At 54.0% G+C, this 24,356-nt stretch overlaps 9 protein-coding genes across 9 annotated transcripts; 6 read left to right on the top strand and 3 right to left on the bottom strand.

Annotated features, from left to right (window-relative positions):
• The first annotated feature begins 169 nt into the window (after window positions 1-169).
• Window positions 170-2,618, top strand: BO95DRAFT_448139 (sugar porter family MFS transporter). The gene is made up of 7 exons (XM_025587784.1): window positions 170-491; window positions 558-603; window positions 669-744; window positions 796-987; window positions 1,065-1,308; window positions 1,373-1,629; window positions 1,697-2,618. The coding sequence occupies exons 1-7, from the start codon at window positions 465-467 to the stop codon at window positions 2,367-2,369; spliced, it is 1,515 nt and encodes a 504-aa protein (XP_025436699.1). The 5' UTR covers window positions 170-464; the 3' UTR covers window positions 2,370-2,618.
• Window positions 2,619-3,034: 416 nt separating this feature from the next.
• On the bottom strand, window positions 3,035-4,330 carry BO95DRAFT_518928 (NEFA-interacting nuclear protein Nip30). Its single transcript, XM_025592000.1, has 2 exons — window positions 3,939-4,330; window positions 3,035-3,836 (listed from the first exon to the last, which is right to left on the bottom strand). The coding sequence occupies exons 1-2, from the start codon at window positions 4,102-4,104 to the stop codon at window positions 3,253-3,255; spliced, it is 750 nt and encodes a 249-aa protein (XP_025436698.1). The 5' UTR covers window positions 4,105-4,330; the 3' UTR covers window positions 3,035-3,252.
• gcy1 (putative glycerol dehydrogenase Gcy1) lies at window positions 4,250-6,405 on the top strand (the record flags this gene model as incomplete). Its single annotated transcript, XM_025588489.1, has 4 exons — window positions 4,250-4,278; window positions 5,395-5,523; window positions 5,595-5,843; window positions 5,910-6,405. The coding sequence occupies 4 exons, from the start codon at window positions 4,250-4,252 to the stop codon at window positions 6,403-6,405; spliced, it is 903 nt and encodes a 300-aa protein (XP_025436697.1).
• A 309-nt stretch (window positions 6,406-6,714) lies between these two features.
• Window positions 6,715-8,578, top strand: BO95DRAFT_22569 (uncharacterized protein). The gene is made up of 2 exons (XM_025581229.1): window positions 6,715-7,076; window positions 7,141-8,578. Exons 1-2 carry the CDS (start codon window positions 7,024-7,026, stop codon window positions 8,453-8,455), a joined length of 1,368 nt encoding a protein of 455 aa, XP_025436696.1. The 5' UTR covers window positions 6,715-7,023; the 3' UTR covers window positions 8,456-8,578.
• Window positions 8,579-9,440: 862 nt separating this feature from the next.
• On the top strand, window positions 9,441-10,795 carry BO95DRAFT_22487 (casein kinase II subunit beta family protein). The gene is made up of 3 exons (XM_025581222.1): window positions 9,441-9,585; window positions 9,963-10,208; window positions 10,261-10,795. The coding sequence occupies exons 1-3, from the start codon at window positions 9,529-9,531 to the stop codon at window positions 10,753-10,755; spliced, it is 798 nt and encodes a 265-aa protein (XP_025436695.1). The 5' UTR covers window positions 9,441-9,528; the 3' UTR covers window positions 10,756-10,795.
• Window positions 10,796-11,315: 520 nt separating this feature from the next.
• On the bottom strand, window positions 11,316-12,956 carry BO95DRAFT_486414 (arylformamidase). Its single transcript, XM_025590452.1, has 2 exons — window positions 12,532-12,956; window positions 11,316-12,380 (listed from the first exon to the last, which is right to left on the bottom strand). Exons 1-2 carry the CDS (start codon window positions 12,663-12,665, stop codon window positions 11,417-11,419), a joined length of 1,098 nt encoding a protein of 365 aa, XP_025436694.1. The 5' UTR covers window positions 12,666-12,956; the 3' UTR covers window positions 11,316-11,416.
• Window positions 12,957-13,128: 172 nt separating this feature from the next.
• On the top strand, window positions 13,129-14,809 carry BO95DRAFT_448129 (putative eukaryotic translation initiation factor 3 subunit EifCh). The gene is made up of 4 exons (XM_025587783.1): window positions 13,129-13,184; window positions 13,248-13,287; window positions 13,385-13,854; window positions 13,909-14,809. Exons 1-4 carry the CDS (start codon window positions 13,177-13,179, stop codon window positions 14,486-14,488), a joined length of 1,098 nt encoding a protein of 365 aa, XP_025436693.1. The 5' UTR covers window positions 13,129-13,176; the 3' UTR covers window positions 14,489-14,809.
• Window positions 14,810-15,042: 233 nt separating this feature from the next.
• On the top strand, window positions 15,043-16,211 carry BO95DRAFT_400903 (putative mitochondrial carrier protein; the record flags this gene model as incomplete). The annotated part of the gene is made up of 2 exons (XM_025583851.1): window positions 15,043-15,393; window positions 15,496-16,211. Coding segments are annotated over exons 1-2 (873 nt in total), but the record flags the coding sequence as incomplete, so codon positions are not given.
• Window positions 16,212-16,633: 422 nt separating this feature from the next.
• On the bottom strand, window positions 16,634-23,322 carry BO95DRAFT_22428 (uncharacterized protein). Its single transcript, XM_025581219.1, has 5 exons — window positions 22,903-23,322; window positions 21,963-22,805; window positions 18,291-21,897; window positions 18,102-18,232; window positions 16,634-18,042 (listed from the first exon to the last, which is right to left on the bottom strand). Exons 1-5 carry the CDS (start codon window positions 23,122-23,124, stop codon window positions 16,666-16,668), a joined length of 6,180 nt encoding a protein of 2,059 aa, XP_025436691.1. The 5' UTR covers window positions 23,125-23,322; the 3' UTR covers window positions 16,634-16,665.
• Window positions 23,323-24,356: the final 1,034 nt, after the last annotated feature.

Here is a 24,356-nt window from a genome sequence, read left to right as displayed (position 1 = left end):
CTTTCTACAAGCGTTGCTTGGCTACACCAGACCACACATGGCGATAGGTCATGCATGGCATGTTGAGTTGATTGACTCCGCAGGTGTTATGAGTCTTGCATCTCGAGCAGGCTGGACTTGGGCCAGCAAGTAGAAAAAAAATAACCCTGTCTCGGTAGAATCCCCAAAGCGTCGTGTCTGCCGACTGATGCTTCATAATGAATCCTCCACCGGTCTTTGCGTGAACTGGGAAAAGTCACGATGCCATGATCATGTTCCGATGGAGGCGAGCTCGGAAAACCCTAATGCCCCAGATTCTGGGCCTACACGTGGGTTGCGTGGCTGTCATCCCCAGGTGTTCATAAAAGCCCACAGGACCCTGAACCTGGGGGTGGAATCTCCGCATTTTTTGTCTGTGATCTTCCTCAGCGAATGATCAAATCCACTGGATCCACTGTGTTCATTGCGGATTCCCACCCTTCAACATGCGTCTCTCTCCGGCATGGTACCAGGTAAGTCCTGAGGAAGATCCAACGCATGGCTAAGCGCCGGGTTTTTAACGTCCTTGCTCTCACCAGTTCCTGGTCGGTGTCTTCGCCTCTCTCGGCTCGTTCCTTTATGGATGTATGTATAGATGATATCCATGTACTATTCATTCGCTTGATCGGAACTGATGTGCATGGTTGCAGACGATCTGGGTGTGATTGCCGAGGTCATCGCCAGTGGATCTTTCATCGCCAAGTTTGAAGCCGATAGCACCCAACAGTGAGTTCGACCACGGCCAGAATTAGGCGTATGCCACTGACAGCCTTCCAGAGGTCTCGTTGTTTCCATGTTCACTGCAGGTGCTTTCTGCGGTGCAGCATTTGCAGGTCCTACTGGTGATAAGCTGGGTCGACGATGGACCATCACGATCGGTTGTATCATTTTCTGCCTTGGCGGAGGTCTTCAGACAGGAGCTCAGACTATCGCGTACTTGTACAGCGGAAGATTCTTTGCTGGTCTCGGGTATGTTTACACCGCAAGTATCCAAGTAAAGTCTGGAGCGATTGTAGAGCATTTACTGATTTTGTCCTGGTCTGCAGAGTCGGTTTCCTTACCATGATTATCCCCTTGTACCAAGCTGAGATCTGTCATCCCAACATCCGTGGGCGAGTCACTGCCCTTCAGCAATTCATGCTCGGTGTTGGCTCCCTCTGTGCTGCTTGGATTTCGTATGGCACATACATCGGCTTCTCTGACACCAACGATGCTCAATGGCAATTGCCCCTGGGTCTGCAGATCGCACCGGCGGTGTGTCTGGGCCTTCTCATCATGTTCTTCCCTGAGGTAAGAACCTTGCACCTCTGGTCGACTGTTGGTAATCAAGCACAACTCACTAACAAAACTCCAGTCTCCTCGTTGGCTCATTGACCATGGGAAAAATGAGCTGGGTCTGAAAACCCTGGCCCAACTCCACGCTCATGGTAACGAAGATGACGCGTGGGTGCGTGCGGAATACCAGCAGATTCAGGAAAGCATCAAGTTCGAACATGAGAACGAAGCCAAGTCCTACGCGGAACTCTTCACGTCCCGCTCTTCCTTCCGTCGTCTTTTCCTCTGCTGTGCTATCCAGGCGTCTGTCCAGATGACCGGTGTATCTGCCATCCAGTGAGTCCATCCAGCACTGCGCAATTGGGGACGCAGAGTATAGAGCTAACCAGTCGCAATTCGGCAGGTACTACTCCGTGACTATCTATGAGCAGATTGGCATTTCGGGCGACGAGACGCTGCGCTATCAGGCTATCAACTCGATCATCGCCCTGATCGCCCAGTTCCTTTGCATCCTGTACATCGATCGGTTCGGTCGTCGTTGGACTCTGATCGGTGGCAACCTGGGCAACTGCGTCACCTTCATCGTCGCGTGTGCGCTGCTGGCCAAATTCCCGCCGGAGGTCAACAACACGGGCGCGCACTGGGGCTTCATCATCATGACCTGGCTGTATAATTTCTCTTTCTCCTGTACCTGCGGTCCCCTGTCGTGGATCATTCCGGCCGAGGTGTTCGACACCCGGACCCGTTCGAAGGGTGTGTCGCTGGCTTGCATGGTCTCCTACGCCTTCAACACCATGATCGGCCAGGTCACCCCGATCGCCATGGAGAGCGTGCGCTACAGGTACTACTACCTCTTCATCATCTGCAACTTCACGAACGCGATCTTCTTCTGGCTGCTTCTTCCCGAGACGAAGAAGCTCCCCCTTGAGGAGATGAACTACCTCTTCTCCAACTCGCCCTGGATCGTGGTGGGCACTCGCAAGGAGGACTATGTCTCCCACGACTTGGAGCGCCGTGTTGAAGAGCAGGAGGAGAAGAGAGGTGCCTTTGCCACGCACGCTGAGACTGAAGCGTAAACCTTGCTTTCCTTGGTGCAGTTGGTCGGGGTGTTGTGTCTTTGCTTCCGGCAAGTCTTGCACCCCAGCGTAGAGACATGAGAGGACAATAAGAGTCCTATAGTAAGACAGGGAGCCTTTGACCTCCTGAGTAATAGTCAGCGTGTTGCAGTAGGTAGTGACTTCAATAATACCCCGTGATACTCTCACCGAGATCGTGGATTGGAAGGCGTACTGATAAAGATGATGGATTCTTGCAGTGTGTAAAGAGTCATGTTTTTATCTTGGGAAGTCACATGGTCGTCTCCCAAGATTTCATGCTTTACCGAAAATACCTGACTTTATGACTCCTAGTGAGGGGGAAATCAACATGGATGCGCTATATAAGATTGATAGAATTTGTAGATCGAGCATCGAGCTAATTATGAATGAGCTCGTCATCCGAGCTCCAGTACATTGGCTGTACTGCAATGACGAGGACTCATTGACATGCGCAAGGCTCCCAGCATATCACATGTATCCTACAGAATGATGAGCTATGCTTCCGTATTTCACGCCTGCTATTGCGTAAGGACAGCCTCACTAGTCAATGATGGATTTAGCCCGCTTCATCTGGGCAAAAGCCTTACAACCTTCACAGCTTTGCTAACAAGACTACCAGGCGATCGTTCAAAGTATATCTTTTTCCAGGATATTATATCGTGAGAGGGCATTTGCCCTTTGACTCTTGAAGCTATAATCTTCTGACGATGCTCTGTAGCAGAATTTCTTGATTTTCAATTAGATATCACCTGCTATGCGGGTAAATGCAAGCCATGGCAAGCATCACGAAACTATTAGGGGGGAGTGTCGAGTCGTACAGGCTATACAGATAGCCATGATATTCACCCAGAGAACATCGAGTTTATTCCGAGTCTGAACTGTAACCTGCCAGGCCGAGAGACAGTGACGATGAATTTGCAGCTGGCTTCTGGGCTGGCGAGTTCGTGCTCGGACTCTTTCCCACGGGTTCCCCGGGGCTGACAGCACTTTCCGCAGCACTCAGGGGCTTTTGCGTTTCGGTGAGTCTGTGAGGTGATTTAGATTTTGGCAGTGATTCATCCGCCCGAGGCTCTTTGGAGGTAGTTGGGGGTGCCTGCTCGCCTTTAGGGCTTCCTGCGGAGTCGCCACTCAAAGACTTGCGTTTTTTCCCGGGGACAAGAAGGTCCTTGCTCTTCTCGCGTCGTCGTTTCCGCGCAGGCAGTTTCCAATCCTCTCCCTCCGCTGCCGGAACCACGTCGGCAGCTGTATCTTCGAGAAGGGTCTTTTCTGCCTCTTCCCGCTGGCGACGGAACAACTCTAGACCTTCGGCAGTCTCCTTCTTCACGGCGGCCTCTTTCGCTCGCGTCGACTCCAATATCGAGTCCAGGAATTCAACCTCATCTTCGTCCAGCGATCGGAATTGGTTCTTCAGCTTGATCTTCTCTTCGAAGGCTTCTTGCTTGGCCACTACACAGACGAAGATAGATCATCCTAACATGTCAATCCAGGGAGTTCGAAAGCACGACGTGGACCTCGCCGAGCGAGTGTCGTGATTTTGATCTAACTCACTCTTGTTCTGCTGCAGTACTTCAAACAGACTCTTCCCTCCATCCTGTTTTCCCAACTCTGCTTTGCGCCTGCGTTCCTCCTCGAGCTCCTGCTGCACTCGGTGCCATTCATCATTGCGCTCGACGGGCTCTTGATCTGTCCCTGCGGATACAAATCCAGACGACATTCTGGAAGGGTTGTAAGATAATTAAAGTATCGACCCTCGCGGCAAGGGTGTTTCGACTTCTCCGCGGGGATGGAAGATGTTTTCGAGGTTCAAGGGAGGCAGTGTGGCTTGACCATAGGCTATCTCCTTGTGCTGGCTGTGATGAATGAGCGCCTTGCTACTGAGTAACTGTGAGTTTCAGACGATGTCCAGTCAATCGACAAATCACTTTGCTTGCGCCAACGAGTCACCGTTGGATTGTGATCTTCTCCGGCTTCAACCGCGTTCTGGAGAGGGAGCCACAGTGGACGGGCAGAATCAAGCGGTGAGGCCTGGAAATCTGATGTTGATTGGACTTTTCAAACGCGGAGCCCCACCAAAGCGGAGCAAACGAGTTTAGGCAAAATCCCGCAGGTGCATGGCTGCGCGGCGGGCAGCCTCGATGCCGAACCGATTCTCGGTGGTTGGACCGGAAATAATTAATAATGTTGATTTTACACGAGACCAAGGTCTGCATACGAGGAGGTATGCTTTCTACTTTGTGGATGATGCCGATTTAAATCTACATACGCTCGGCTAGTTCTTTTGAGATTCCAGGTTTGACATTCTAGAACTCGGTTAAATGGTTATGTCCGGTTTACTGTGTACTGTACCACAGAACCTACTGGCAAGCTAATCTCTGGATAGTAGTACAAGTAAACAAGTAAACAGGTAAACAAGTAAACTTGTTCCAATTGAAGTATGTGGCACGGTGAACTGACTGCCTGATTTTGTAGTATGGATGCTTGGGACCCTCATGCTGAGCGGCTAATTGCATGCGATAACGAATTGAGAACAAGATAACCGACCCAATTGGTTTAGTTATCGGTTTCAGATTGCAATTAGAAATGACCGGCAGAGACAGAGCCCTGGGAGCCCGTCGATGAATAGACCCCACCAGTATTGAACGGACCCCGCGACCCCCGATTGACTATCGTCATCGTTCCGCGCATAGCGTGCTGGATGGACCTGCCCTGCCTCTTCATCATTATCGTCTATCGGCTCTCAGAGTGAGCGGGCACTCAGCCCCTCCCCTCCTCCCCAAGCCTATAAAGTCAACCTGCCTCCATCTGTGGGGACGGCTTCTCCTTGTTTCTCTTCCTTCCTTCCTTCAATTCTTCCCTCCTCTAAACATTTGATTCAACTGCATTGTTTCTTTCCCCGAGTACCATCCAAAAGGAAAAGTAACAATGTCGAACCTCGAGCACACCAAGTAAGCTAGCTCCCCTCGGGGAAATTCCATCGACGTTAACTTACACTTTGGCCTCATAGGAAAACGTACACCCTTAATACGGGTGATAAGATCCCCGCTGTTGGCTTGGGCACATGGCAGAGCGGTCCTAACCAGGTCAGAGAGGCCGTCAAGAATGCCCTTCTGAAGGGTTACCGCCATATCGACACGTAAGTGGAGTATTGTGATTGATTTAAGAACCGTGTTTGACCCTCATACTAATGGTTTTCGGCGGTGATAGTGCCCTCGCCTACGGCAACGAGGCTGAGGTCGGTCAGGGTATCAAGGACTCTGGGGTCCCTCGCGAGGAGATCTGGATCACGACCAAGCTCAACAACACCTGGCACCACCGCGTCGCCGAGGGCATTGACTCTTCTCTCAAGAGTCTTGGCGTGGACTACGTCGACCTTTACCTTGTTCACTGGCCTTGCGCGACCGACCCCAACGACACCTCGAAGCATCTTCCCGACTGGGACTTCATCAAGACCTGGTACGAAGCTATCACCCTTGTAGACCCGGCATTAGCGAGTGGGTACTGACTAGTCCGGAATCTTAGGCAAGAGATGCAGAAGCTGCCCGCCACCGGCAAGGTCCGTAACATCGGCGTTTCCAACTTCGGCATCAAGAACCTGGAGAAGCTTCTGAACGACCCCAGCACCAAGATCGTCCCCGCTGTCAACCAAATTGAGTTGCACCCCAACAACCCCTCCCCCAAGTTGGTCGCCTACAACACCTCGAAGGGCATTCACTCCACCGGTTACTCTTGCCTCGGCTCAACGAACTCTCCTCTCTACAAAGATCAGACCCTGTTGGACCTTGCCGAGAAGAAGGGCAAGACCCCCCAGCAGGTCCTGCTGGTATGGGGCTTGAACAAGGGCTGGAGTGTCATTCCCAAGTCGGTCAGCAAGGAGCGCATCGACGCCAACTTCGAGCTCGACGGCTGGGACCTGACTGAGGAGGAGGTCAACCAGCTGGACAACTTGAAGGATCGCTTCAAGGTTTGCGGAGACAGCTGGCTCCCTGTCAAGGTGTTCTTCGGAGATGACGAATGACTGACCGACATGACGCGAGGCGAAAGAAGTTCTAAAATCTAGATTCAATGTATATAAGTTCGGTCAAATGCTTGAAGCCATAGAAGCATGATAGCTTGCCGGTAATAGAATAAATTGATCGTTTTTGAACATTTCCGCCAAGATTATCTTAATTGTCCCTCTAAGTGTTGTCTGAGCGCGCAGCATTGTTCGATGTGAAAGGCGATGTTTACATTGGATTGAGAGGACGTTTGCGGGGTAAAGGCGGGGCCGAAGCGATTCGGGTGCGCTTTCCTACACTGTGGTGGTGATAACTGCATTTCGTTGTCCGGCCCGGCTGTTTGAGGATAGGAGTAGAATTATAAAAGCCCGAACGATCAACATCACACAATTAGACCAAACAGTTGCAGGTTGGTGTTTGGTCGCCACATCATCATCGAACCACTCCCCTTCGGGGCACGTGGTTCCGGATCACATGCAGCACCGCCACTCGGCATCATGGATATCCGTCCCCTCGCCGTGTCACATCATCCATCCCCCGGACCCGTCATCCTCTTATCTCCTTTCTTCCTTCAATCATCAGGAGATGGTTAATCCATCATCTACTCGCTCATAACTTTATCCATTGTTGCAGTCAGGATGCCGCCTTCTAACGGGCACCTGCTGCTCCCCAAGGTCTGGAGAGCAGCCAGGTGAGTCATTTGCCACATAGTTCTTGCTTCCAGCGTACCCTAATACTAATGCTCCCCTAATTAGGTCTGCCTACGAGAAGGCCTGTAAAACATTAAGGTCAAAGTTTCCCGACCAAATCCCTCAGGGTTCGCTCCGTCTTCAACCTGAATACATTAGGGTTGCTCACAGACAACCTATCAATCGAGCGGCTGCCATCCGTCAAGCCCGGAGTCGCCAATTCTCGACTCGTGCGGCGGGTTCCTTCGTCTCATATCTCCGTAGTGGTCTTCAAGCAGACCGTACTGCGACAGCGAAGGTATCTTCTGTTGCCTCCAATATTAGCCGGTTGACAACCCGTGCTCCTTTCGCGTCCGCTCTCCGCCCGAACTTGACCGGTGGTACGTTGGGCCGCACGGCCGGAGGTTATACAATTGGCGCCGGCCGCATTGGCGGTGCACGATATTTCTCACATGGCCCGGCTGCACCGGCTCAGGTCATCAACAATGTGTCAATGGGTGTGCGTGCGTTCTTCCTCTCAGGGCAGAAGGCTCGATTTGATGGGGTCGATCCTATCACCGGGAACAAGCGGTACAAGACCGTCAGCAAGCTTCAGGATGAAGCTGAGCGCAAGATGACTGGCATTCCTCGCACGGCCCCTGGGTCCTTCATCGACTTCCAGATATCTCCAACCATCACTGCCTTCGGCCTGCAGAAGAATTTGGCTGCCACCAGCACTTGCGATGATCAGACGCTGAACTCGGAGGGCCTCCTGGATTTGCTGTCTGCCGACTTTGCCCGGACCCTCAAGGATCTGGCTGTCGTCCTGAATGATCTCAAGCGTTTGAAATCTCTAGGCGACTTGCCCGTCATACTCCACGACCGGTCTACGATTAGAGTACGGTTTCCGGGTTGCGATGCTGAAACTGTTGAGAGGCTTTGTGACGAAGCAGGTATTCAACGAGGCAAAATCATGCAAGATGAGGATTTCAACACTCGTACGGGTGCTGATCTTGCTCTCCTGTTCCCATTTGCTCCAAGCGTCCCAGCGTCTCCGCAGGTCGATGAATACTTCTACAAACCTCAGTCCATGAAGTCCCAGGCTCCTGAAGAAGTCGATTGGCATGCCATGATGTCTCCCGAGCAAATCAGCGACGCGTCGTCTAGTGTGCACAAACAGTCCTCTAACCAGATAAGCTTTGAGGATGTAACCATATTTGCCAAAAATCCCTGGGCGTCACCCTTGTCGGGATATTCCAGCATTAACGTCAGCGAGCTCGGAGACCACGCCTACTTCCCCGAGGCCCTGAGCAGTGGGATTCCTGGTACCGCCTCCGAATACGAAGGCTCGGACGGAATTCGCAAGTTCATTGCTGAGTGCGATACGGCTGCGCGATACTGAAGCACATGCCAAACTGTACAGCTTTACACAGTCATTTCTCGTTTCCTTGCGTTTTTTCCTTGCGTTTTTTAAACAAGTACTTGGGTGAATCACGAGTATGCTTGCGCAATTCGGAAATACCAGCCATCTACCTGATGCGCTCATATCTAACATATATACCACTATTGTCATTTCGAGTTCAATTAACTCTTTGAATGTTTCCAAATTTCATCTCCTTTAATGCACTTTACCTCCTCCCAGGTATTGTCAGTGATGCTTCGCATGACTCTTTAAGCCAGGTATTTGTGTCGCGAGGCTACATCGATCAATAGTTTGAGCCGGCGGCGACGACCTTTTGGAGAGGACTCCGTCCCTTGGCACAGGCATACCCGTGCTGCTTTTGTCAATATTAAGTCTCTGCTTTGATTTGTAGCCAAAAGTCCCCGCGCTTCGGGATACTGCCATGCGGATCGGCGATTCCCAACAGCTATGTCAACCTGCAATTCTCCGATAAGCTGCTTCTATTACTCGAGATGTATATAACATCGCTTGGTAGATCGGAATCTCATGTTGTAAGCTAGCAACTAATACTGTGACAACCACTGAAGCAATTATATAACCAGACAGCCTACTACATGATCAGTTCTTCAGCCAGTATCAACACATTCTGGTACATGTAAAGACGTAAAGAGTCACCTGGTGAGGAGCAGGATGTTTGAGAGCGATGGACAGAGCAGCAAGGCGGTCAGTTAGCGTCTGTCAAAAAGCCCACCGCCAACCCCGCGCTAAGCTGGAAGGAGGGCGATCCGATCCACTGATAACAGTCCATCCACATGGAGATTCACACACTGCAACTATCCTGACCTGGAAGCTCATTCATTCACTTTACTACTTCCCGCATTCCGCCGTCTCTCCTGAAACGCTCCCAAATATTACATGACTCGATAGGAAAAGACACACTCGGTACTGTTCTGGGGACTCTCCTGTGCTGGAGGTGTTCGACCGGGTCTCAAGCAATTGCTACGGGTCTGAGCAAACAAATCACATAATATCTTCCGATCGTACCCCTCTCGATTTGCCGTCACACAGACACGATGGAGGACTTCAACAGTGAAACTGACAGCGACTACACCAGCTACTGGAGAGATTGGGTAAGGCGCCCCTCCCCCCACCACACCTGCCCCCACCTCGTCGACGTGAGCGAAGTGGACGGCGGCTCGATGCTGGTGAATGAGTGCGACTTGACAGTTACACCTGGGGACGTCATCATGCCCGGAATTGCGAATGAAGTTGCGACGGTACCTTCTTGAAAGTTGCTGAGGGGCCGCTTTTCTCAGTCAATTCTGTCTTCGCTGTCCCCGGGAAGGCCTCCAGATGCATCGGATATATCGATCTCAACCCGAGATCTTGTCTTGGTGCCTCTCTGCTCCTGCATCGAACCCTGTCCATTCGTTTTTCAAAGCCCAAACCCTTCGGCGCCAACAACATCTTGATTGCTGAGAGCCCGTAACTGACTACCTCTGGAAAGTTTATCTCCTCTCGTGGCAATGAATACTTTTGCGAAATCGACGAGGATTACCTCACGGATCGCTTTAACTTGACCGGCCTGAACACCGAAGTCGCATACTACCAGTACGCCTTGGACCTAGTGACGGATGTCTTCGATCTCGACGCAGACGACGATCTTCGCGAGCAGATTGAGAAGTCAGCACGCCACCTTTACGGCCTGGTCCATGCGAGATACATTGTCACCACTCGCGGGCTTGCAAAGATGGTAAGACGCTGAAGTTGCGAAGCCACCGCCGTCTCTAATCACTGGGAAATAGGTCGATAAACTAAAGCGCGGCGATTTCGGCAAATGTCCCCGAGTCATGTGCGAGGGCCACCCCCTCTTGCCGATGGGCCAGCACGACACGCCCAATATCAGCACGGTCCGTCTTTACTGCGCCAAGTGCGAGGACGTCTATCACCCGAAGTCGTCTCGCCACGCCTCCATCGACGGAGCCTACTTCGGCACCTCTTTCCACAGCATGCTTTTCCAGGTGTATCCTGCGCTGATGCCGGAGAAGAGCATTCGTCGCTATGAGCCGCGCGTGTTCGGATTCAAGGTGCACGCCAGCGCTGCCTTGGCTCGCTGGCAGGATCAGTATCGCGAAGACATGAAGACGACTCTTCGCGATGTTGGAGTAGAGGTCAAATACATAGAAGACGACAGCGAAGATGATCTGGAAGACGACGATGATGAGGCGATCTCGGACACCAAAGAAGAGGAGAAGGTTATCGGTGACGCTGCTTCGGGCCGCATGGATCTCGGCAATTAAAGCATAGCAGCGCCTCTTCTCTCTCTTCGTCTCTTCATCCCGTCTGGTTTGCACAGTTTTTCCCGCCCTTGAGAATGGAGTTATTTCCTTCCATTATCATATATTTCAATTGCATTACATCCTTTCTTCGCAACCACCCACATGCATCTCAAGGGTTGGTCCCTTTTCCTCTTTCTCCCCCCATCCCCTCCCCCTCTTATATCGTCCTTTGCTTTAATGTCTTTTGAAAAATCGCAGGAGTGTGACGGAGGGGGTGGGTTCCGCAACAAATTATATCTCATCTGCTTTGCATTTATGATTATGAAATCACACTGGTGGCGTTGGAAGTCTTTCGGAGATGGCGGGTATGTTTCTTATCTTCTTCTGATGTGAACTAGTTTCTCTTTCCCGGCCGACAGGCTTTCAGGATATACATTTCGATCTGGCTTGGTTGAATCTCACCTGGCTTCTTCTTGTCCGTCCGTCTCTTGGCGAAAGACTCTATAAAGGACTGCATTGTTCTCCAACGGGCTTCATTCGTCTTGTGTAAATGTACGGTCCGTAGCGAACGCCAACGTGTAAAAAAAAAGCAGGCCGTCAATGCATTTTCACGTGAGTCTATAAGTCGTGTATGAAGCTCCGTATATACAGTACAAGAAACATTCTCAAATCTCTCTCTCTTTCACTCCTGTAACTCCAGCAGCTTGTCCAGCGTGAAGGCAATGGCCCGCGCCAGCTCGATCCCCTTGTCCCAGCAGTCGTCATGCGCCCCCTTGATGGGAAGCAGTTCGACCTTCCTCCTGCTGCTGCTGCTGCTGCCGCCGCCGCCTTGAGACGAAGAAGACGCCGCCGCCTCAACCCAAGGCTTCAAAGCCTCGCTCATTACCTCGTGCTGGCGCGCATTGACCAGCTCATCGTCCGGCGAATGCGCCAGCACCGCCAACCGGCCGGCCGTCCACCCGCCCACCACACCATTCCGCTCATCCCTCACCGCCGCCGGCGACACGGCATCCCACAGCGCCTCCTCTTCCCCAAACGCCCCCTCAATGATCTGCTGGTACGCCGCGATCTGCACATGATCATCCCGCAACGCCCGCAGATCATAGATGCCCGCCGTCCCCAAGATCGCCTGGGGCCCCATCGCCACCGACCCGCCGCCGAGCCCGAGCCCGAGCCCGAGCCCTCCACTCCCGTCAACGACACCATCCCCACCATCACCATGCCCATCACCATGCCCATCACCATGCCCATCCCCATCAACCAGCCCATTATTGGAAGTGGTAGTCTGGTTACCGCGGAACGAGCCCATAACCGACTGAAAGGCCAGCGTGGCGCCACAGCTGTGCCCGACGAGGATGTAGCGGTCCCCGAAGCCGTACTTGCGCTGCAGGAAGGCCAGCGCGGCCTGCACGTCAGCGATGTGGTCCGGGTGGCGCGCGGCGCGGTATTCCGTCGGGGTGGTGCTGTTGCGGTCCTGCGGGTGGTCCGGGTGCGGGCTCAGGCGGTAGTTGATGGAGGCGAAGCCGGCGAGGTGGGCGTGCGTCGTCGAGGCGTAGGGCTCCGAGGCCGCGAGGATGGAGACCGCCGGCGTCAGGTAGTTCAGGGCCGATTGCGTGGGGTCGCGCCAGGCGCCGCCGTGGATGCAGCTGGTTCACATTATTGTGAGTGAGTGAGTGAGGGAGGGTGTTTGGATGTTGGGTTCTTTGCGGTGGGTAGGGTGGAAGGAATGGGAAGGTGTGTATATTGAGGTAGGTTGGTTGGGGGGGGGGGGGGGAGGCATGGAAGGGGGGAACATACATCACCCAGTAGCCTTTGTCGGGGAGAGCCGATAAGGTGGTCACTGTCACGGTTTGGAGGACATGGTTGGTCCCGTAGGAAAAGGTTTCAGGGATCATTGGATCAATGACTGGGGGTATAGCGGTGATAGACATTGAAAGGAAGGGGTTTAGGATGAGATGATTGGGAGGGGACCGGAGTAAGAAAAGAGAAATTGGGTTATCAGTTCACAGGAGTCATGATGATGGAATGGAAGAAGCCCAGTGCTGCTGTTGAGTTTCTGGTTAGCGTGGCGTCCGGTTTGTCTGTGGAGCAATGGCCGCGCTTATCGCGAACCCAACATGATACTTTCACTAAAACATTCTGTTGGTGCCTTATAGTCCTGAATCAGTGGATGTCAGGCCAGTAGGTAATGAAGACCATCGACCATCCAAGATTGAGTGAAGAGACAGAGAGAGACTCATGTGGTCACTCCACTTGCACGCCGCAAAAGATATTGCCCGTTTGGGCAGCGGCGCTGACTGCTCCTATGGGGCTTGGCACGCTAATCCCAATCAGGGGTTAGGCGGTGGGAGCAAATGCTGAATTCCATCCACACAAACCATCGCCGCCGTTCAACCCATCGTCGCCGTCTATACACGTATACTCTGGGCTGCTGCATTCAAAATGGCGGAGTAAGTGCTCTTGCAATTTCTCGAGTCTTGACCCAAGGACGAAACTAATGTTAAACCCTACAGGAAAGAAGTTCCTCTCACGGCCGTCAAGGTCGAGGCCTTGGTATGCACCACCACCACCCTGAAAATCTTCCTCACCACCCTCCCCCCCCGCTTTAGAAAGCCCGGTCGGTCATGATGCTGACGGTTCTCGCCATTAGGTGGTGATGAAAATCATCAAGCACGGCTCGCAATCTTTCCCCACGACTGCGACCGGTTCGATTGTTGGTATGGATGTCAACGGCACCCTGGAGATCACCAACTCGTTCCCTTTCCCCGTCGTTGAGATGCCCGCCGAGTCGCACTTCGACAACGCCGCCCCCAACCCGGCCGCCGCTGCTCCCCGTGCGAAGGCCAACGCCGTCTACCAGGCCGAGATGGTCCGGATGCTTCGCGAGGTCAACGTTGACGCCCAGAACGTCGGATGGTACACCAGCGCCAACATGGGCAACTTTGTCAACATGAACGTGATCGAAAACCAGTTCTTTTACCAGAAGGAGATGAACGAGCGTACAGTCGCCTTGGTGCACGATGTCAGCCGTAGCGCCCAGGGAAGCCTGAGCCTGCGTGCCTTCCGCCTGTCTCCCAAGTTCATGACTGCTTTCAAGGAGAACAAGTTCACCTCCGAGGAGTAAGTTCTAGCTGATGTCTTGGAAGTTTAAGCTGCGTCGCTAAAATCCACCAGGCTCCAAAAGTCCAACCTCAGATACCAGGACATCTTCGTCGAACTTCCCGTTGAGATCCACAACTCCCACCTGATCACCTCTTTCGTCCACCAGCTTCAGTCCCCCATCCAGTCCGCCCCCACGGATCTCCCCGCCTCTTTGTCTGCTCTGGAGTCTGGACCCTTCGCCAAGTCCTCCGTGCTGGCCCCCAACTTCGACAACCTCTCCCTCAGCATCGATCCTTTCTTGGAGAAGAACTGCGACCTTCTGCTCGACAGCATCGAGGTCCACCACACCGAGACCAACAACTTCCAGTACTACCAGCGCTCGCTTGCCCGTGAGCAGGCCAAGATCACCGCCTGGCAAAACAAGCGCAAGACCGAGAACGCCAACCGTGCGACTCTCAAGCAGCCCCTCCTCCCCGAGGACGAGTGGCAGCGGCTGTTCAAGCTCCCTCAGGAGCCCAGCCGTCTGGACAGCATGCTGAACAGCCGCCAGGTCGAGCAGTACGCCCGCCAGGTGGACAGCTTCGTTGCCTCCACGACGGGCAAGATGTTTGCTGTCAAGGGTAACCTTCTGCCGGGAGAGACCGCCAAATAGAGTGGAGGACTTCTAGGGGAAGCGCGAAGAAGACGAAGATGAAGAAGAAGGGCCAAACTGATATGATTTGTCTCACACTGTGAGGATTCTGGAAATCGCATGCATGACCTTACGGCGTAGGGAGGGAAAATTCTGTATCTGACTGTTAATATGTCTCCTGGTTGTTTCTTAATTCCAGTGACGAATAGAGTTACGGGATATGACTTTTGGGGGAGAATTCGCTTTCAATCTATATAGGTTTTTTGTTTGTTGTTTACCGATGTTTCCCCATCCCCTCCCCCCTGTTTCGCCTTTGGTGAGAGCGTCTTCTGCATGTTTCCCCAGATTGACTGCTTCGGGAATGGCGTTGCCCTAATTGCTGTATTAGGGTACGACGTGTCCACGTGATGTGGCATTGATGACCTCATCGTTTGATACCTTTGCTGCCGATAACGATTAGATAAGGATTGATACAATCATTACAATGACGATTGCTATTCCAGCGATTCTCAATGCTCACGAGTAGATTATCTTGGATCCATGCAAGATAGATTCAATTTATGCATACACGATGCCCAACACCAACTCCGACATCTGGCTCGTATGTCAATCCCAGCAGCGCAGCAGCAATTGCCCTCCCAAACCGCCTCATCCTACCTGCGCGTACCATCATCGCACCCATGAGTATCCCATAGCCTATAACTACAGTACTAACCATGAGGAAAAAAAACAACAGTCCGGCGCCTTCGCCGTCGTCATCACCGATTTCATGGTCTACCCCTTCGACACCCTCAAGACGCGCCTGCAATCCCCCGACTACGCCACCGTCTACAAGGACGCGACGACCGGCCAGATCAAGCGCGGCGTGCTGTTCAAGGGCCTCTATCAGGGCGTCGGCAGCGTCGTCCTCGCCACGATTCCAGCCTGTAGGTCTTCCCTTGTCTGTCCTGTCCCCTCAATAGAAGCCCCGGGCCAACCCTTCTCGTTGTTCTCGCATCCCTAAACTAAGAGAATCCCCCCCCCAAAAGCAGGAGCATTCTTCACCACCTACGAAGCAAGCAAACAAGCCCTCACGCACCTCTTCACCAACCAGACCCAATCCCAGACACAAAAGACCACCCTCCCAACACCCCTCCTCCACTCCCTCGCCTCCTGCACCGCCGAAGCAGTCTCCTGCTTCATCCTCACGCCCGCGGAGGTACTGAAGCAGAACGCCCAGATCGTCACCAGCACCAGCACAAGCACCAGCACCCCAAAGCCCAAAAACATAACCCTCACCATCCTCCACCGCTTCCGGCACCGACCCTGGAAACTCTGGAGCGGATACACGGCACTGCTCGGCCGCAACCTGCCGTTCACGGGGATCCAGTTCCCGATCTTCGAGTTCGTCAGGGGCAAAGTGGTGGCTTACCGGGAGGGGAATCACCGGGAACACGACGGGAACGGTGGAATCGTCGAACGGGTCTGCGTGACGGGCATCGCGGGGAGTGTGGCGGGTACGGTGTCCTCGGTGGTGACGACGCCGATTGATGTGGTCAAGACGCGGATGATGTTGGCGGCTACGGAGACGGCGGAACCAAAAAAGAGGGCCGGTGCGTGGGCGGTGGGGAGGGAGGTTTATGGGAAGGAAGGGGTGAAGGGGTTGTTTCGGGGCGGGGCGTTGCGGGCGTTCTGGACGGCGATCTCGTTTGGGATCTATTTGAGCATGTATGAGGGGGGCAAGATTTATTTGGGGAATAGGCGGGGGGAGCGAGAGAGGGAGAAGCAAAAGGCAAGAGATGAGGAGGAAGGGGCGCCGTTGTAGACTTTCCTGGGCTAGATGCTCGGGTTGGATTTGGGGTTATGCAAGAATAGATAGAGCCTAATGTAATACTCCAATTGCTACGGAGTACCAGGTGCAAGAATATGTGGAAAACGTGCCTTGAGTATGCCAATACAATCACTGGCAAGCAAAAAAATAAAAATCATTCTCATGGTAGTCGTACATCATATAATCCAAGCGCATCATCTAGATCATTTTCTTTCACTTCGGATACAAAGTCACATGGCAAAGACACATAATCATTCATCAAACATCCAGGATATCTTCCACGTTCGGCCTCATTGCACTGTCGTTTCATCGTTGAATTCATAAAAGGGCCCCAACTCGCAGATTGTAATAGTGCGACAAGCCCGTTGGAACTGCATGCGTCACCTCATCATCCCAGATTGGTCAATTTGCGGAACCAATTGGGCATTCTCCCATTGCTGACCGGGGGCGGTGCGTAGCGGTCTTCATAGCGGCCTTCATACGGCGACCGCATCCCCCGCGCACGCTCGTAGTCTCCACTCCCGGAACTCCGCTCGGAGCGTCGCACCTCGCGTTTCCGGGAACGGAGCTCGTCGATCTCCTGGTCCGTCAGCCCGGGGTATCTGGCTCGCCGACGAGCCCGGCGGCGCAGTTCACGGCGCGCCTCTTCGTCCGACGAGATCGAGCCGCCGTTTGCGGCCCCTTCGGGTCCTCCGGGCATATCTAGCACCGTAGTCATCACGGGTGGGGGTTCCGGCGGATCGTCCGCCTGTGAGTCGATCCAGGACGAAGTCTTATCCTTGCGGCCTCCGGACATGATTGGCCGGAATCTCTCCGCATCGAGAGGAGGCGCCCTGGACTTCCGACGCCTGAACCGCTCGCCGTCGGCAGATCGCTCCGGGTGGTGGTGATAGTGGTGAGGTGGGGAAGGGGCAGCCTGATCGGCATCCATCATGCCATCGAAGTAGAACTCTCGGGCAGCTCGATCGTCGACGGGCATGGACCGGCGCTTGGATCTGCCAGACTCCTGGGTGGGGTCATACATTTCCGCCTCTCGCTGCCTCCTGCGCTCGCGGCGCTGCGCAGCCCTAGCTTCGGCGGCCTCACGGGCCTCTTCCTCTTCTCTGGCACGCCGCTCCCGCTCCTCACGGGCAGCCCGGCGAGCTCTTCGCTCCTCCCGTCGTCGTTCGGCCTCCCTTTCCTCCTCCTCACGCAGCTGCCGCTCCTGCATCTCGCGTTCCCGTGCCATTTCTCTTTCTTTGCGCCGAGCGCGCCTCTCTTCGGCCTCCCGCCATTCGCTCTCGCGAAGCTGATCAGATGCGGCTTGCCGCGCAGCTCGTCGGGCTCGGCGTGCCGCCCTCCTTGCTTCCGCTTCTTCTGCATCCGTTTCGGGGAATGCCTCTACCGGCGGAGCATCGGTGAGGAACCCCTCACCGTCCCTATCCGGCATATCATGTCGTCTCCGTCTGCTCTCGTGTCTCATGCGACGAGACTCGCCGCGCTCTGGTTCGGTCATATACCTGGCATCTTCATCCCCGTAAGAGCGATACTTGTGACGCTCTGGCATCTCGGGGCGGGCCGTTCTCCGTAAAGATCCGATAAGCCCCTTGAGACCACCCGGACCGGGCTCTGGCTTTCTTGGAGCCGTGTTTGACCGTCTGAGGCGTCGTTCCCGCGGAGGTTCCACAAATGCAATATCATCCGGCCCAGATACGACTTCTGGACCCTCTTGCTGTAGCTCGTCGAGCATGGCCCTGTCATCCAACTCGTCATGTCGAGACCGCGACTGCGTAGGGCCGAATCAGTTAGCCGAAGCCCGTGGCCCACCGATTCTAGGTTTCTTACCTTGTGTCGAGACCGTCTGTCGGAATGCCGCGATCCTCTTGAACCGCCCTCTCGGGGTGCAGAAGCATCGAGATCATCTCTGTCCACCATGACGATATCATCCTCGTCAATCGCATACGGATCAGGCACAGCTACAGGGCCATGAGATTAGTAAATCAGCACGGCGAAGCCATTGGGAGGCATAAATACCTGATCGCCTGCGAGATGCATGAAATGTCTCTCGTGTCGAAGAACCGTTCGTACCCATCGTTCTGGCAGCTTTATCCGGCATGTCTCGGTGGTTGTCTGGTGGCGGCGTGGGCAATTTAGTATCCTTCACATCATTGCTCATCTCTACGGAGGGGCGTCTTGATATCGGCCTTGGAGCTTGGGCTCTAGACTTCTTCGTGGACTTCTTCCGAGACGGAGGGGGCATCCCCAGGATAAAGTGGGAGAATGTCATACCTCGGCTATGTCGGGCTTCTCTGCGTCGATCCCGGTCAGAAGTAGATGACTTTTCGACCTCATTCTCACCTTCCCGGGATTTAATGTGTTTGGTTGACCTCGTCCGCACCATCAGTGGCGGGGAATGCTCTCCCCGATGCCTAGACTCTTTCTGGGGCGTTTTCTTAGAAGGGGCGCCAGCCCAGAATCCCCACGAAGCAGGACCGGGGGTACGCTCCACACGGGTGCGCTCCTTTCTGGGCATCTTGTCAGGTTGGCTTTCGATAGGCTCCGGAGGGGGCGTTGGAGGTCCACCGTGACCTACATCAACCGGCGGACGATCTGCCGGAAGTACAGCCTGTTCTAGGCTGGATACCTTCTTGCTCTTCTTCTTTAGCTTCTCAAATTCTGGAGCAGGCGCCTCATCGAGCTCCGGTATAGTGTCGCGTTCTTGTTGAATATCAGCCACTGGTTCGGGCTCTTCCAGAACGGGGACATGGGCGTCTTCCACGACTGGAGCAAGGACAGGCTCCGGCTCTAGCTCAATGACCTTCTTCTTCTTTTTCTTCTTCTCAGTTTTGGAAACGGGCACCGGAAGAGGCTCAGGCTCGGGTTCAAGCTCTATTACGGGCTCTGGCTCCGGTACTGGGGCTGGGGCGGGTTCAGGTTCAGGTTCAGGCTCCGCGACTGGCTCCGGAATGGGCTCAGGAACAAGAACAGGCTCAGACTCTACTTCGATCACCTTTGCCTTCTTCTTCTCTTTCTTCTTGGCCTTCTTTGACAACACGACTGGCTCTGGTACTGGTTCCGGTTCCAGCTGTACAGGTTCAGGAATAGGCTCTGGTGCAGGTTCAGGCTCAAGTTCAGGCTCAAGCCCCTGAACGGGGGGTTCCGGAACAGGGGGTGGGGGAATATCGTCGTACTCGTCGTCAAACGCGTCGGGAAAGCTTCCAGGGACCAGATCACGCGAAGACTTTCTCGGTCGATATGGCTCAGGCTCAATATCAACAATGGGCTCTTCCTGAGGAAGCTCAACAACTTCCTCTTGTGGAGGCAGCACGACTTCCTTTGCCTTAGACTTCCCCGCTTTCTCTTTCAATTTATCCTTCCTCGCTTGCTCAAGAGACTTGATGCGCTCAGCGACGGACAGCTTGGCTGATGACTTGGTCTTGGAGGTGACAACAGGAGTCTTTGTTGGCGGGGCGGCTTGTTCCTCGACAACTGGTGGCATTGGCGCTTCGGGCGCTTCTGGCGCTTCTGGCATCTGGGGTGCACCGCCAATGTCGATTAGTAAGTCATCGTCAGCGGGCTTGCTCTCCAGTTCAGGCTCCGGCTCCGGCTCCTGCATAATCTCTATGGGCTTGGCTTTCTCAGCTGACTTCTTTTTCGTCGCCTTCGGTTTACCCATCGTTGCTGCTCCAAGAGTGGCCCAGAACCCCATCGAAGCCTTTGGTGTCTCCTCTATCCCAAATCCCTTGCTAGTGCTCTTGGGAGGCTTGACATCATATTCATCCCAGAGAGGCTCCTCGGGCACGTGCTCTGTAGGCACATATCCTTCTGGCTCATGTGTGAATCCTAGAGAAGGTGGAGTCGGTGCGGGGGGAGGTGGCTCCGCTGCAATCTTGCTACCTTTCTTCTTTTTCTTGTCTTTCCCAGTACTCCAGATACCCCAGCTCGCTTCGTCATAGACTTGTTCGGCTTGTATGGGTGCAGGCGCAGGTTCATCGATGGTCTCTGGTACAGGTTCGGGTAGCGGCTCGGGCTCGGGTTCCACAACAGGTTCGGGTTCAGGTTCAGGTTCAGGCTCGGGTTCATGAACAGGCTCAGGAGCGGGCTCAGGAACCGTTTCTGGCTCCGGGGCAGGTTCCTCATGCTTAGCAGGTGGAGGTGGTGGCCAATCGAAATCCTTGCCAGGAATTGGAAGCCCTTTCTTGACTAACTGCTTCTCTCTCTTTTTCCGTTCCTTGGAATTTAAATTTTCCCAGTTGTCGTACAGAGGGTTGTCTGGAATAGCTGGAGTTTCTGGTTCGGGCTCGGGCTCGGGTTCGGGTTCGGGTTCAGCAACTGGCTCTGGTTCGGGCTCGGGGACGGGCTCAATCTCAGGTTCAGGGTCTGGCTCTACAGGCTCAGGTACGGGCTCAGTTTCAGGTTCTTGCACTGGCTCGGGCTCAGGTTCCGGCTCGGGCTCGGGCTCAGGCTCAGCGGGTTGAGGAGGAGGCCATTCGAAATCTTTGCCAGGGATTGGAAGTCCTTTCTTGACCAGCTGCTTCTCTCTCTTCTTCCGATCCTTGGAATTCAAGTTCTCCCAATTATTGTAGAGAGGATTATCGGGTATGGCTGGAGGCGTGGGCTCGGGCTCGGGCTCGGGTTCGAGGACTGGCTCTGGCTCTGGCACTGGTTCTTGCTCAGGCACTGGTTCTTGCTCAGGTTCAGGTGCCGGCGCTGGTGCCGGCTCTGGCTCTGGCTCGGGTTCGGCAGCCTTGCCTTTCTTCTTTTTCTTGTCCTTCTTGGACAATCCCCAGGCGCCCCAATCATCATCTTCTTCTTTCTTTTCTTCGACGGGCTCAGGTTCGGGTTCAGCCGGCGGCTCTGGAGCTGGTTCCTCGACAACTGCCTCCTCCACGACGGGCTCTTCGAGGATGGCACTTTTCTTGGCCTTCTTATCCTTCTTCTTGGAGGTAGAAGTCCAAGCATTCCAGTCGTCCTCAGGGGGAGCAGTCTCAGCCGCTGCCGGTGGTTCAGGCGCAGGAGACTCCGCAGGTACAGTTTCTTCAAGCAGAGCATCTTTCTTCTTCTTCTTTTTGTCCTTCTTCGAGAGTTGTGCTCCCCAGCCCCAGTCGTCGTCGTCGGCTATCTCTGGAAGTTTCTCTGGCTGCGCCTGCGGCTCGGGTTCTGGCGTAGGTTCTGGCTCCTGAACTGGCTCAGATTCAAGGTCTTTGGGAAGGTTTTCCTCCGCGTCTTTCTTCTTTTTCTTCTTGTCCTTCTTGCCCATGGTAAAACCACCCCAGATGTCATCCTCGGGCTTGGTCTCTTTTTCGCTACTGATGGCATTATCGGTGCCAATAGGTTCGTCGATGCCTCCAAACCCGAATCCCACGCTTGTAGTCTTCGCGGCAAATGACCAAGGATTGTTGTCTGCTTTGCCTTTATCGGGTGTCGCACCGTTTGCGCCATTCAAAGTGTCCAGACCCCATTTGTTACCTGTGCCCCAGCCTTTGTCCCAGCCACCGAAGCTGAAACCGACATCTCCGGTTGGAGGAGGCAGACCTAAATCCAACTGCGGCACGTTCTCACCTAGGCTCACCTCCTGAAACCCATTCGTTGGAGGCGGGGGAGGCACCTCGGGCACAGCCTCGGGAACAGCCTCGGCGCCCTACACATTCGGTCAGACTGGATGCAATGGTTGTTTCCAAACTGGGGATAAATTGCTCAGCATACCTTGCCTTTCTTTTTCTTCTTCTTGCTGCTTGCAGTGGTAAAACCAGCCCAGCTGTCATCGTTTGCACCGTCGGCATCGTCCGCCCAGCTGAGGTTGTTGGCGGCTGCAGCTTCTTCGGCAGCTTTCTTCTCCTCCTCTTTTGCTCTTTTCTCTTCCTCTTCCTTGGCTAGTCTCTCTTCCTCCTCCCTGGCTAGTCGCTCTTCTTCTTCCTTGGCCGCTTTTTCCTCCTCCTCTTTCTTCAGTCGCTCTTCTTCCTCCTGCTTCTTCTTCTTTTTCTTGCTCTTTGTGGTGGTCGTAGCCCACGCGTCCCAGTCATTGTCGTCTTCGTTGTTCCCACCATCTCCACCGTCTCCACCGTCGCCGCCGTCGCCACCTCCGCCGTTGCCGTCATCCCCTCCATTGCTTCCCTCACCAGCATCACCGCCCCCGTCGTTGCCATTATTATCGCCCTTCTGGTCGTCACCACTCCCCTGATCCTGCTTGTCTCCACCCTCATCCGGCGGTGGGCTTTTCTTACGTTGTGGCTGTGGCGGGTTCTTTTTCTTCTTCTTTGCGTGTTCTCGAACACCCTGGATCTTGTCAAAGTCGATAAGTCGAGACGAGGACTTATCCTTATTTGAGCTCGACGCGATTTGCGCCGGTGCCGAGTCATCGGACAGATCTTTCCGATGGGCGAACGAAGCTAGAGTGGAGTAGTCCGGGGGGAGATCGGTTACAGCTTCGCCGTATGAAGGCGGGGGGTCCTCGTAATATCCATTATTGGGCACCTGGAGATCGACTTCATCAAGTGCTGTGCTCTTCAGCACGTAGAAAGACTTCTCGGTGGACTCTGATAGACTCTTCTAGTATGACATTCCTAGTTAGCCTTTTTGCGCTGAATGTTGACAGTGTATCTGACGGAATAATCAGATAGCTCAAGCCAAGAGGGTTTGGTCGTACCTTGCCATCGCTCGTCGCAATGGCTCTATTGCAACTGACGGGTGCAGCGATCTCTCGTACCACTGAGGCGACAGACGCCGCATTCTGATCATGATGATCCCCGCATGGTCTCACGCAGCTCTTCTCTGCCCGGCATGTCGGCCAACACTCGATCTGAGTACGGGAATCACCCCATTTCGACTCTGCGAATTGGCCTTGGTCGAGCATGCGCACGGTCTCCATGCTGGTAAGAGAGAGATGTAGCGCATGAGTCTTGAAGGGCGATCGGCCTGCTCCTCTTGAAGAGGCAGTTATCTCCCGACACCGCAGGCTGGAAACACGGAATCTATACCTAGTTTCCGCGTCGAGATCGGGTATCAGGTGGCAGAATGATCCAGAAGATAGGGAGTGCGCGTAACAATGGACACCAATTGAAAGGGCTTAGAGAACCGAGAAAGCCTCCCCTAGATATAATTAACAAGCGGCCAGCGCAATCGCAGCCACAGCACGCGCAAATTCAGAGGGCCGAAAACGTCACGCTGACGGAGAATTGCAGCCAAAGAGAAGGGGGTGTAGTGGGCCTGCAAGCCTAAGGGAATACAAAAGACAAAAGGATCAGCGAACACGAAAAAGGTATATGTTGGAATATGCGAGGAGAGCGGTCGAGAATGATGACGGCAAAGGTTCAGTAGAAAGGGAGAGTAGGGATGTGGAGGCAGGCCATCGAGCCGATGGACCACAAGGCGGTGGACTGGAAGAAACCAAAGAAGAAAGAGAGCGCAATTCTGCTCAATCAAGATCTGGATCCTTCGCCAGACGATGATTGGGGATTGGCGGGGATGCGATGCGAAAGCTAGCTCTGGAATGTAAGCTAGCACCGGGGGCTTTCAAGACAGGGACGTCAGCCAGCAATGGTGGGTAGGAAAGGGGAGGAATTCGGGGAGATGATGGTGGAGTGAAAAGCATCACTGCGTACTGCGTGCAAATCGGAGATTTCGAAGGTCTTACATTTCTGTCCGTCTATGCGATTGACAAGAGTGATTTGATTTGCTCCAACCCAAAAGAGGAACAAAGAGAAAAAACAAAAAAAAATTGAAGAAAAAAAGAAAAAGTATTTGAGACCGGGGTGAGATTCCCGAGGCCCAAGACGGAGGAGCGTATAGTAGACTCGGGAGTTGATAGGATGGCGGTGGCTGGGGATGGATGGGACGGCACCGACTACCAGGCTAGGAGATCGCTCAGACTGGGGGGGGGAGGGGGGGGGAATGGAAGTAACAACGCGTGCGAGAGAGAAGGAAACAATCAGAGTGGTCACCGCCGATCGGACCTGGTCTAGTAGTGCATCAGCAACAATCAAATTACGAGGGTCGAAGGGAGCGAGAAGCAAATAAGAAAGATTGCCAGTGGTGAGAAAGAGAGATCGAGCCCAAGTCACGCAGGCACAAGCCAGTCACACTCCGAGGGGGCGGTGGGCA

Source organism: Aspergillus brunneoviolaceus (assembly GCF_003184695.1).
Source record: "Aspergillus brunneoviolaceus CBS 621.78 unplaced genomic scaffold BO95scaffold_108, whole genome shotgun sequence".
In the NCBI taxonomy this organism is placed as follows: Eukaryota; Fungi; Ascomycota; class Eurotiomycetes; order Eurotiales; family Aspergillaceae; genus Aspergillus; species Aspergillus brunneoviolaceus.
The sequence above is the reverse complement of the archived record's forward strand: the minus strand, read 5'-3'. Positions and strand labels throughout refer to the sequence as shown.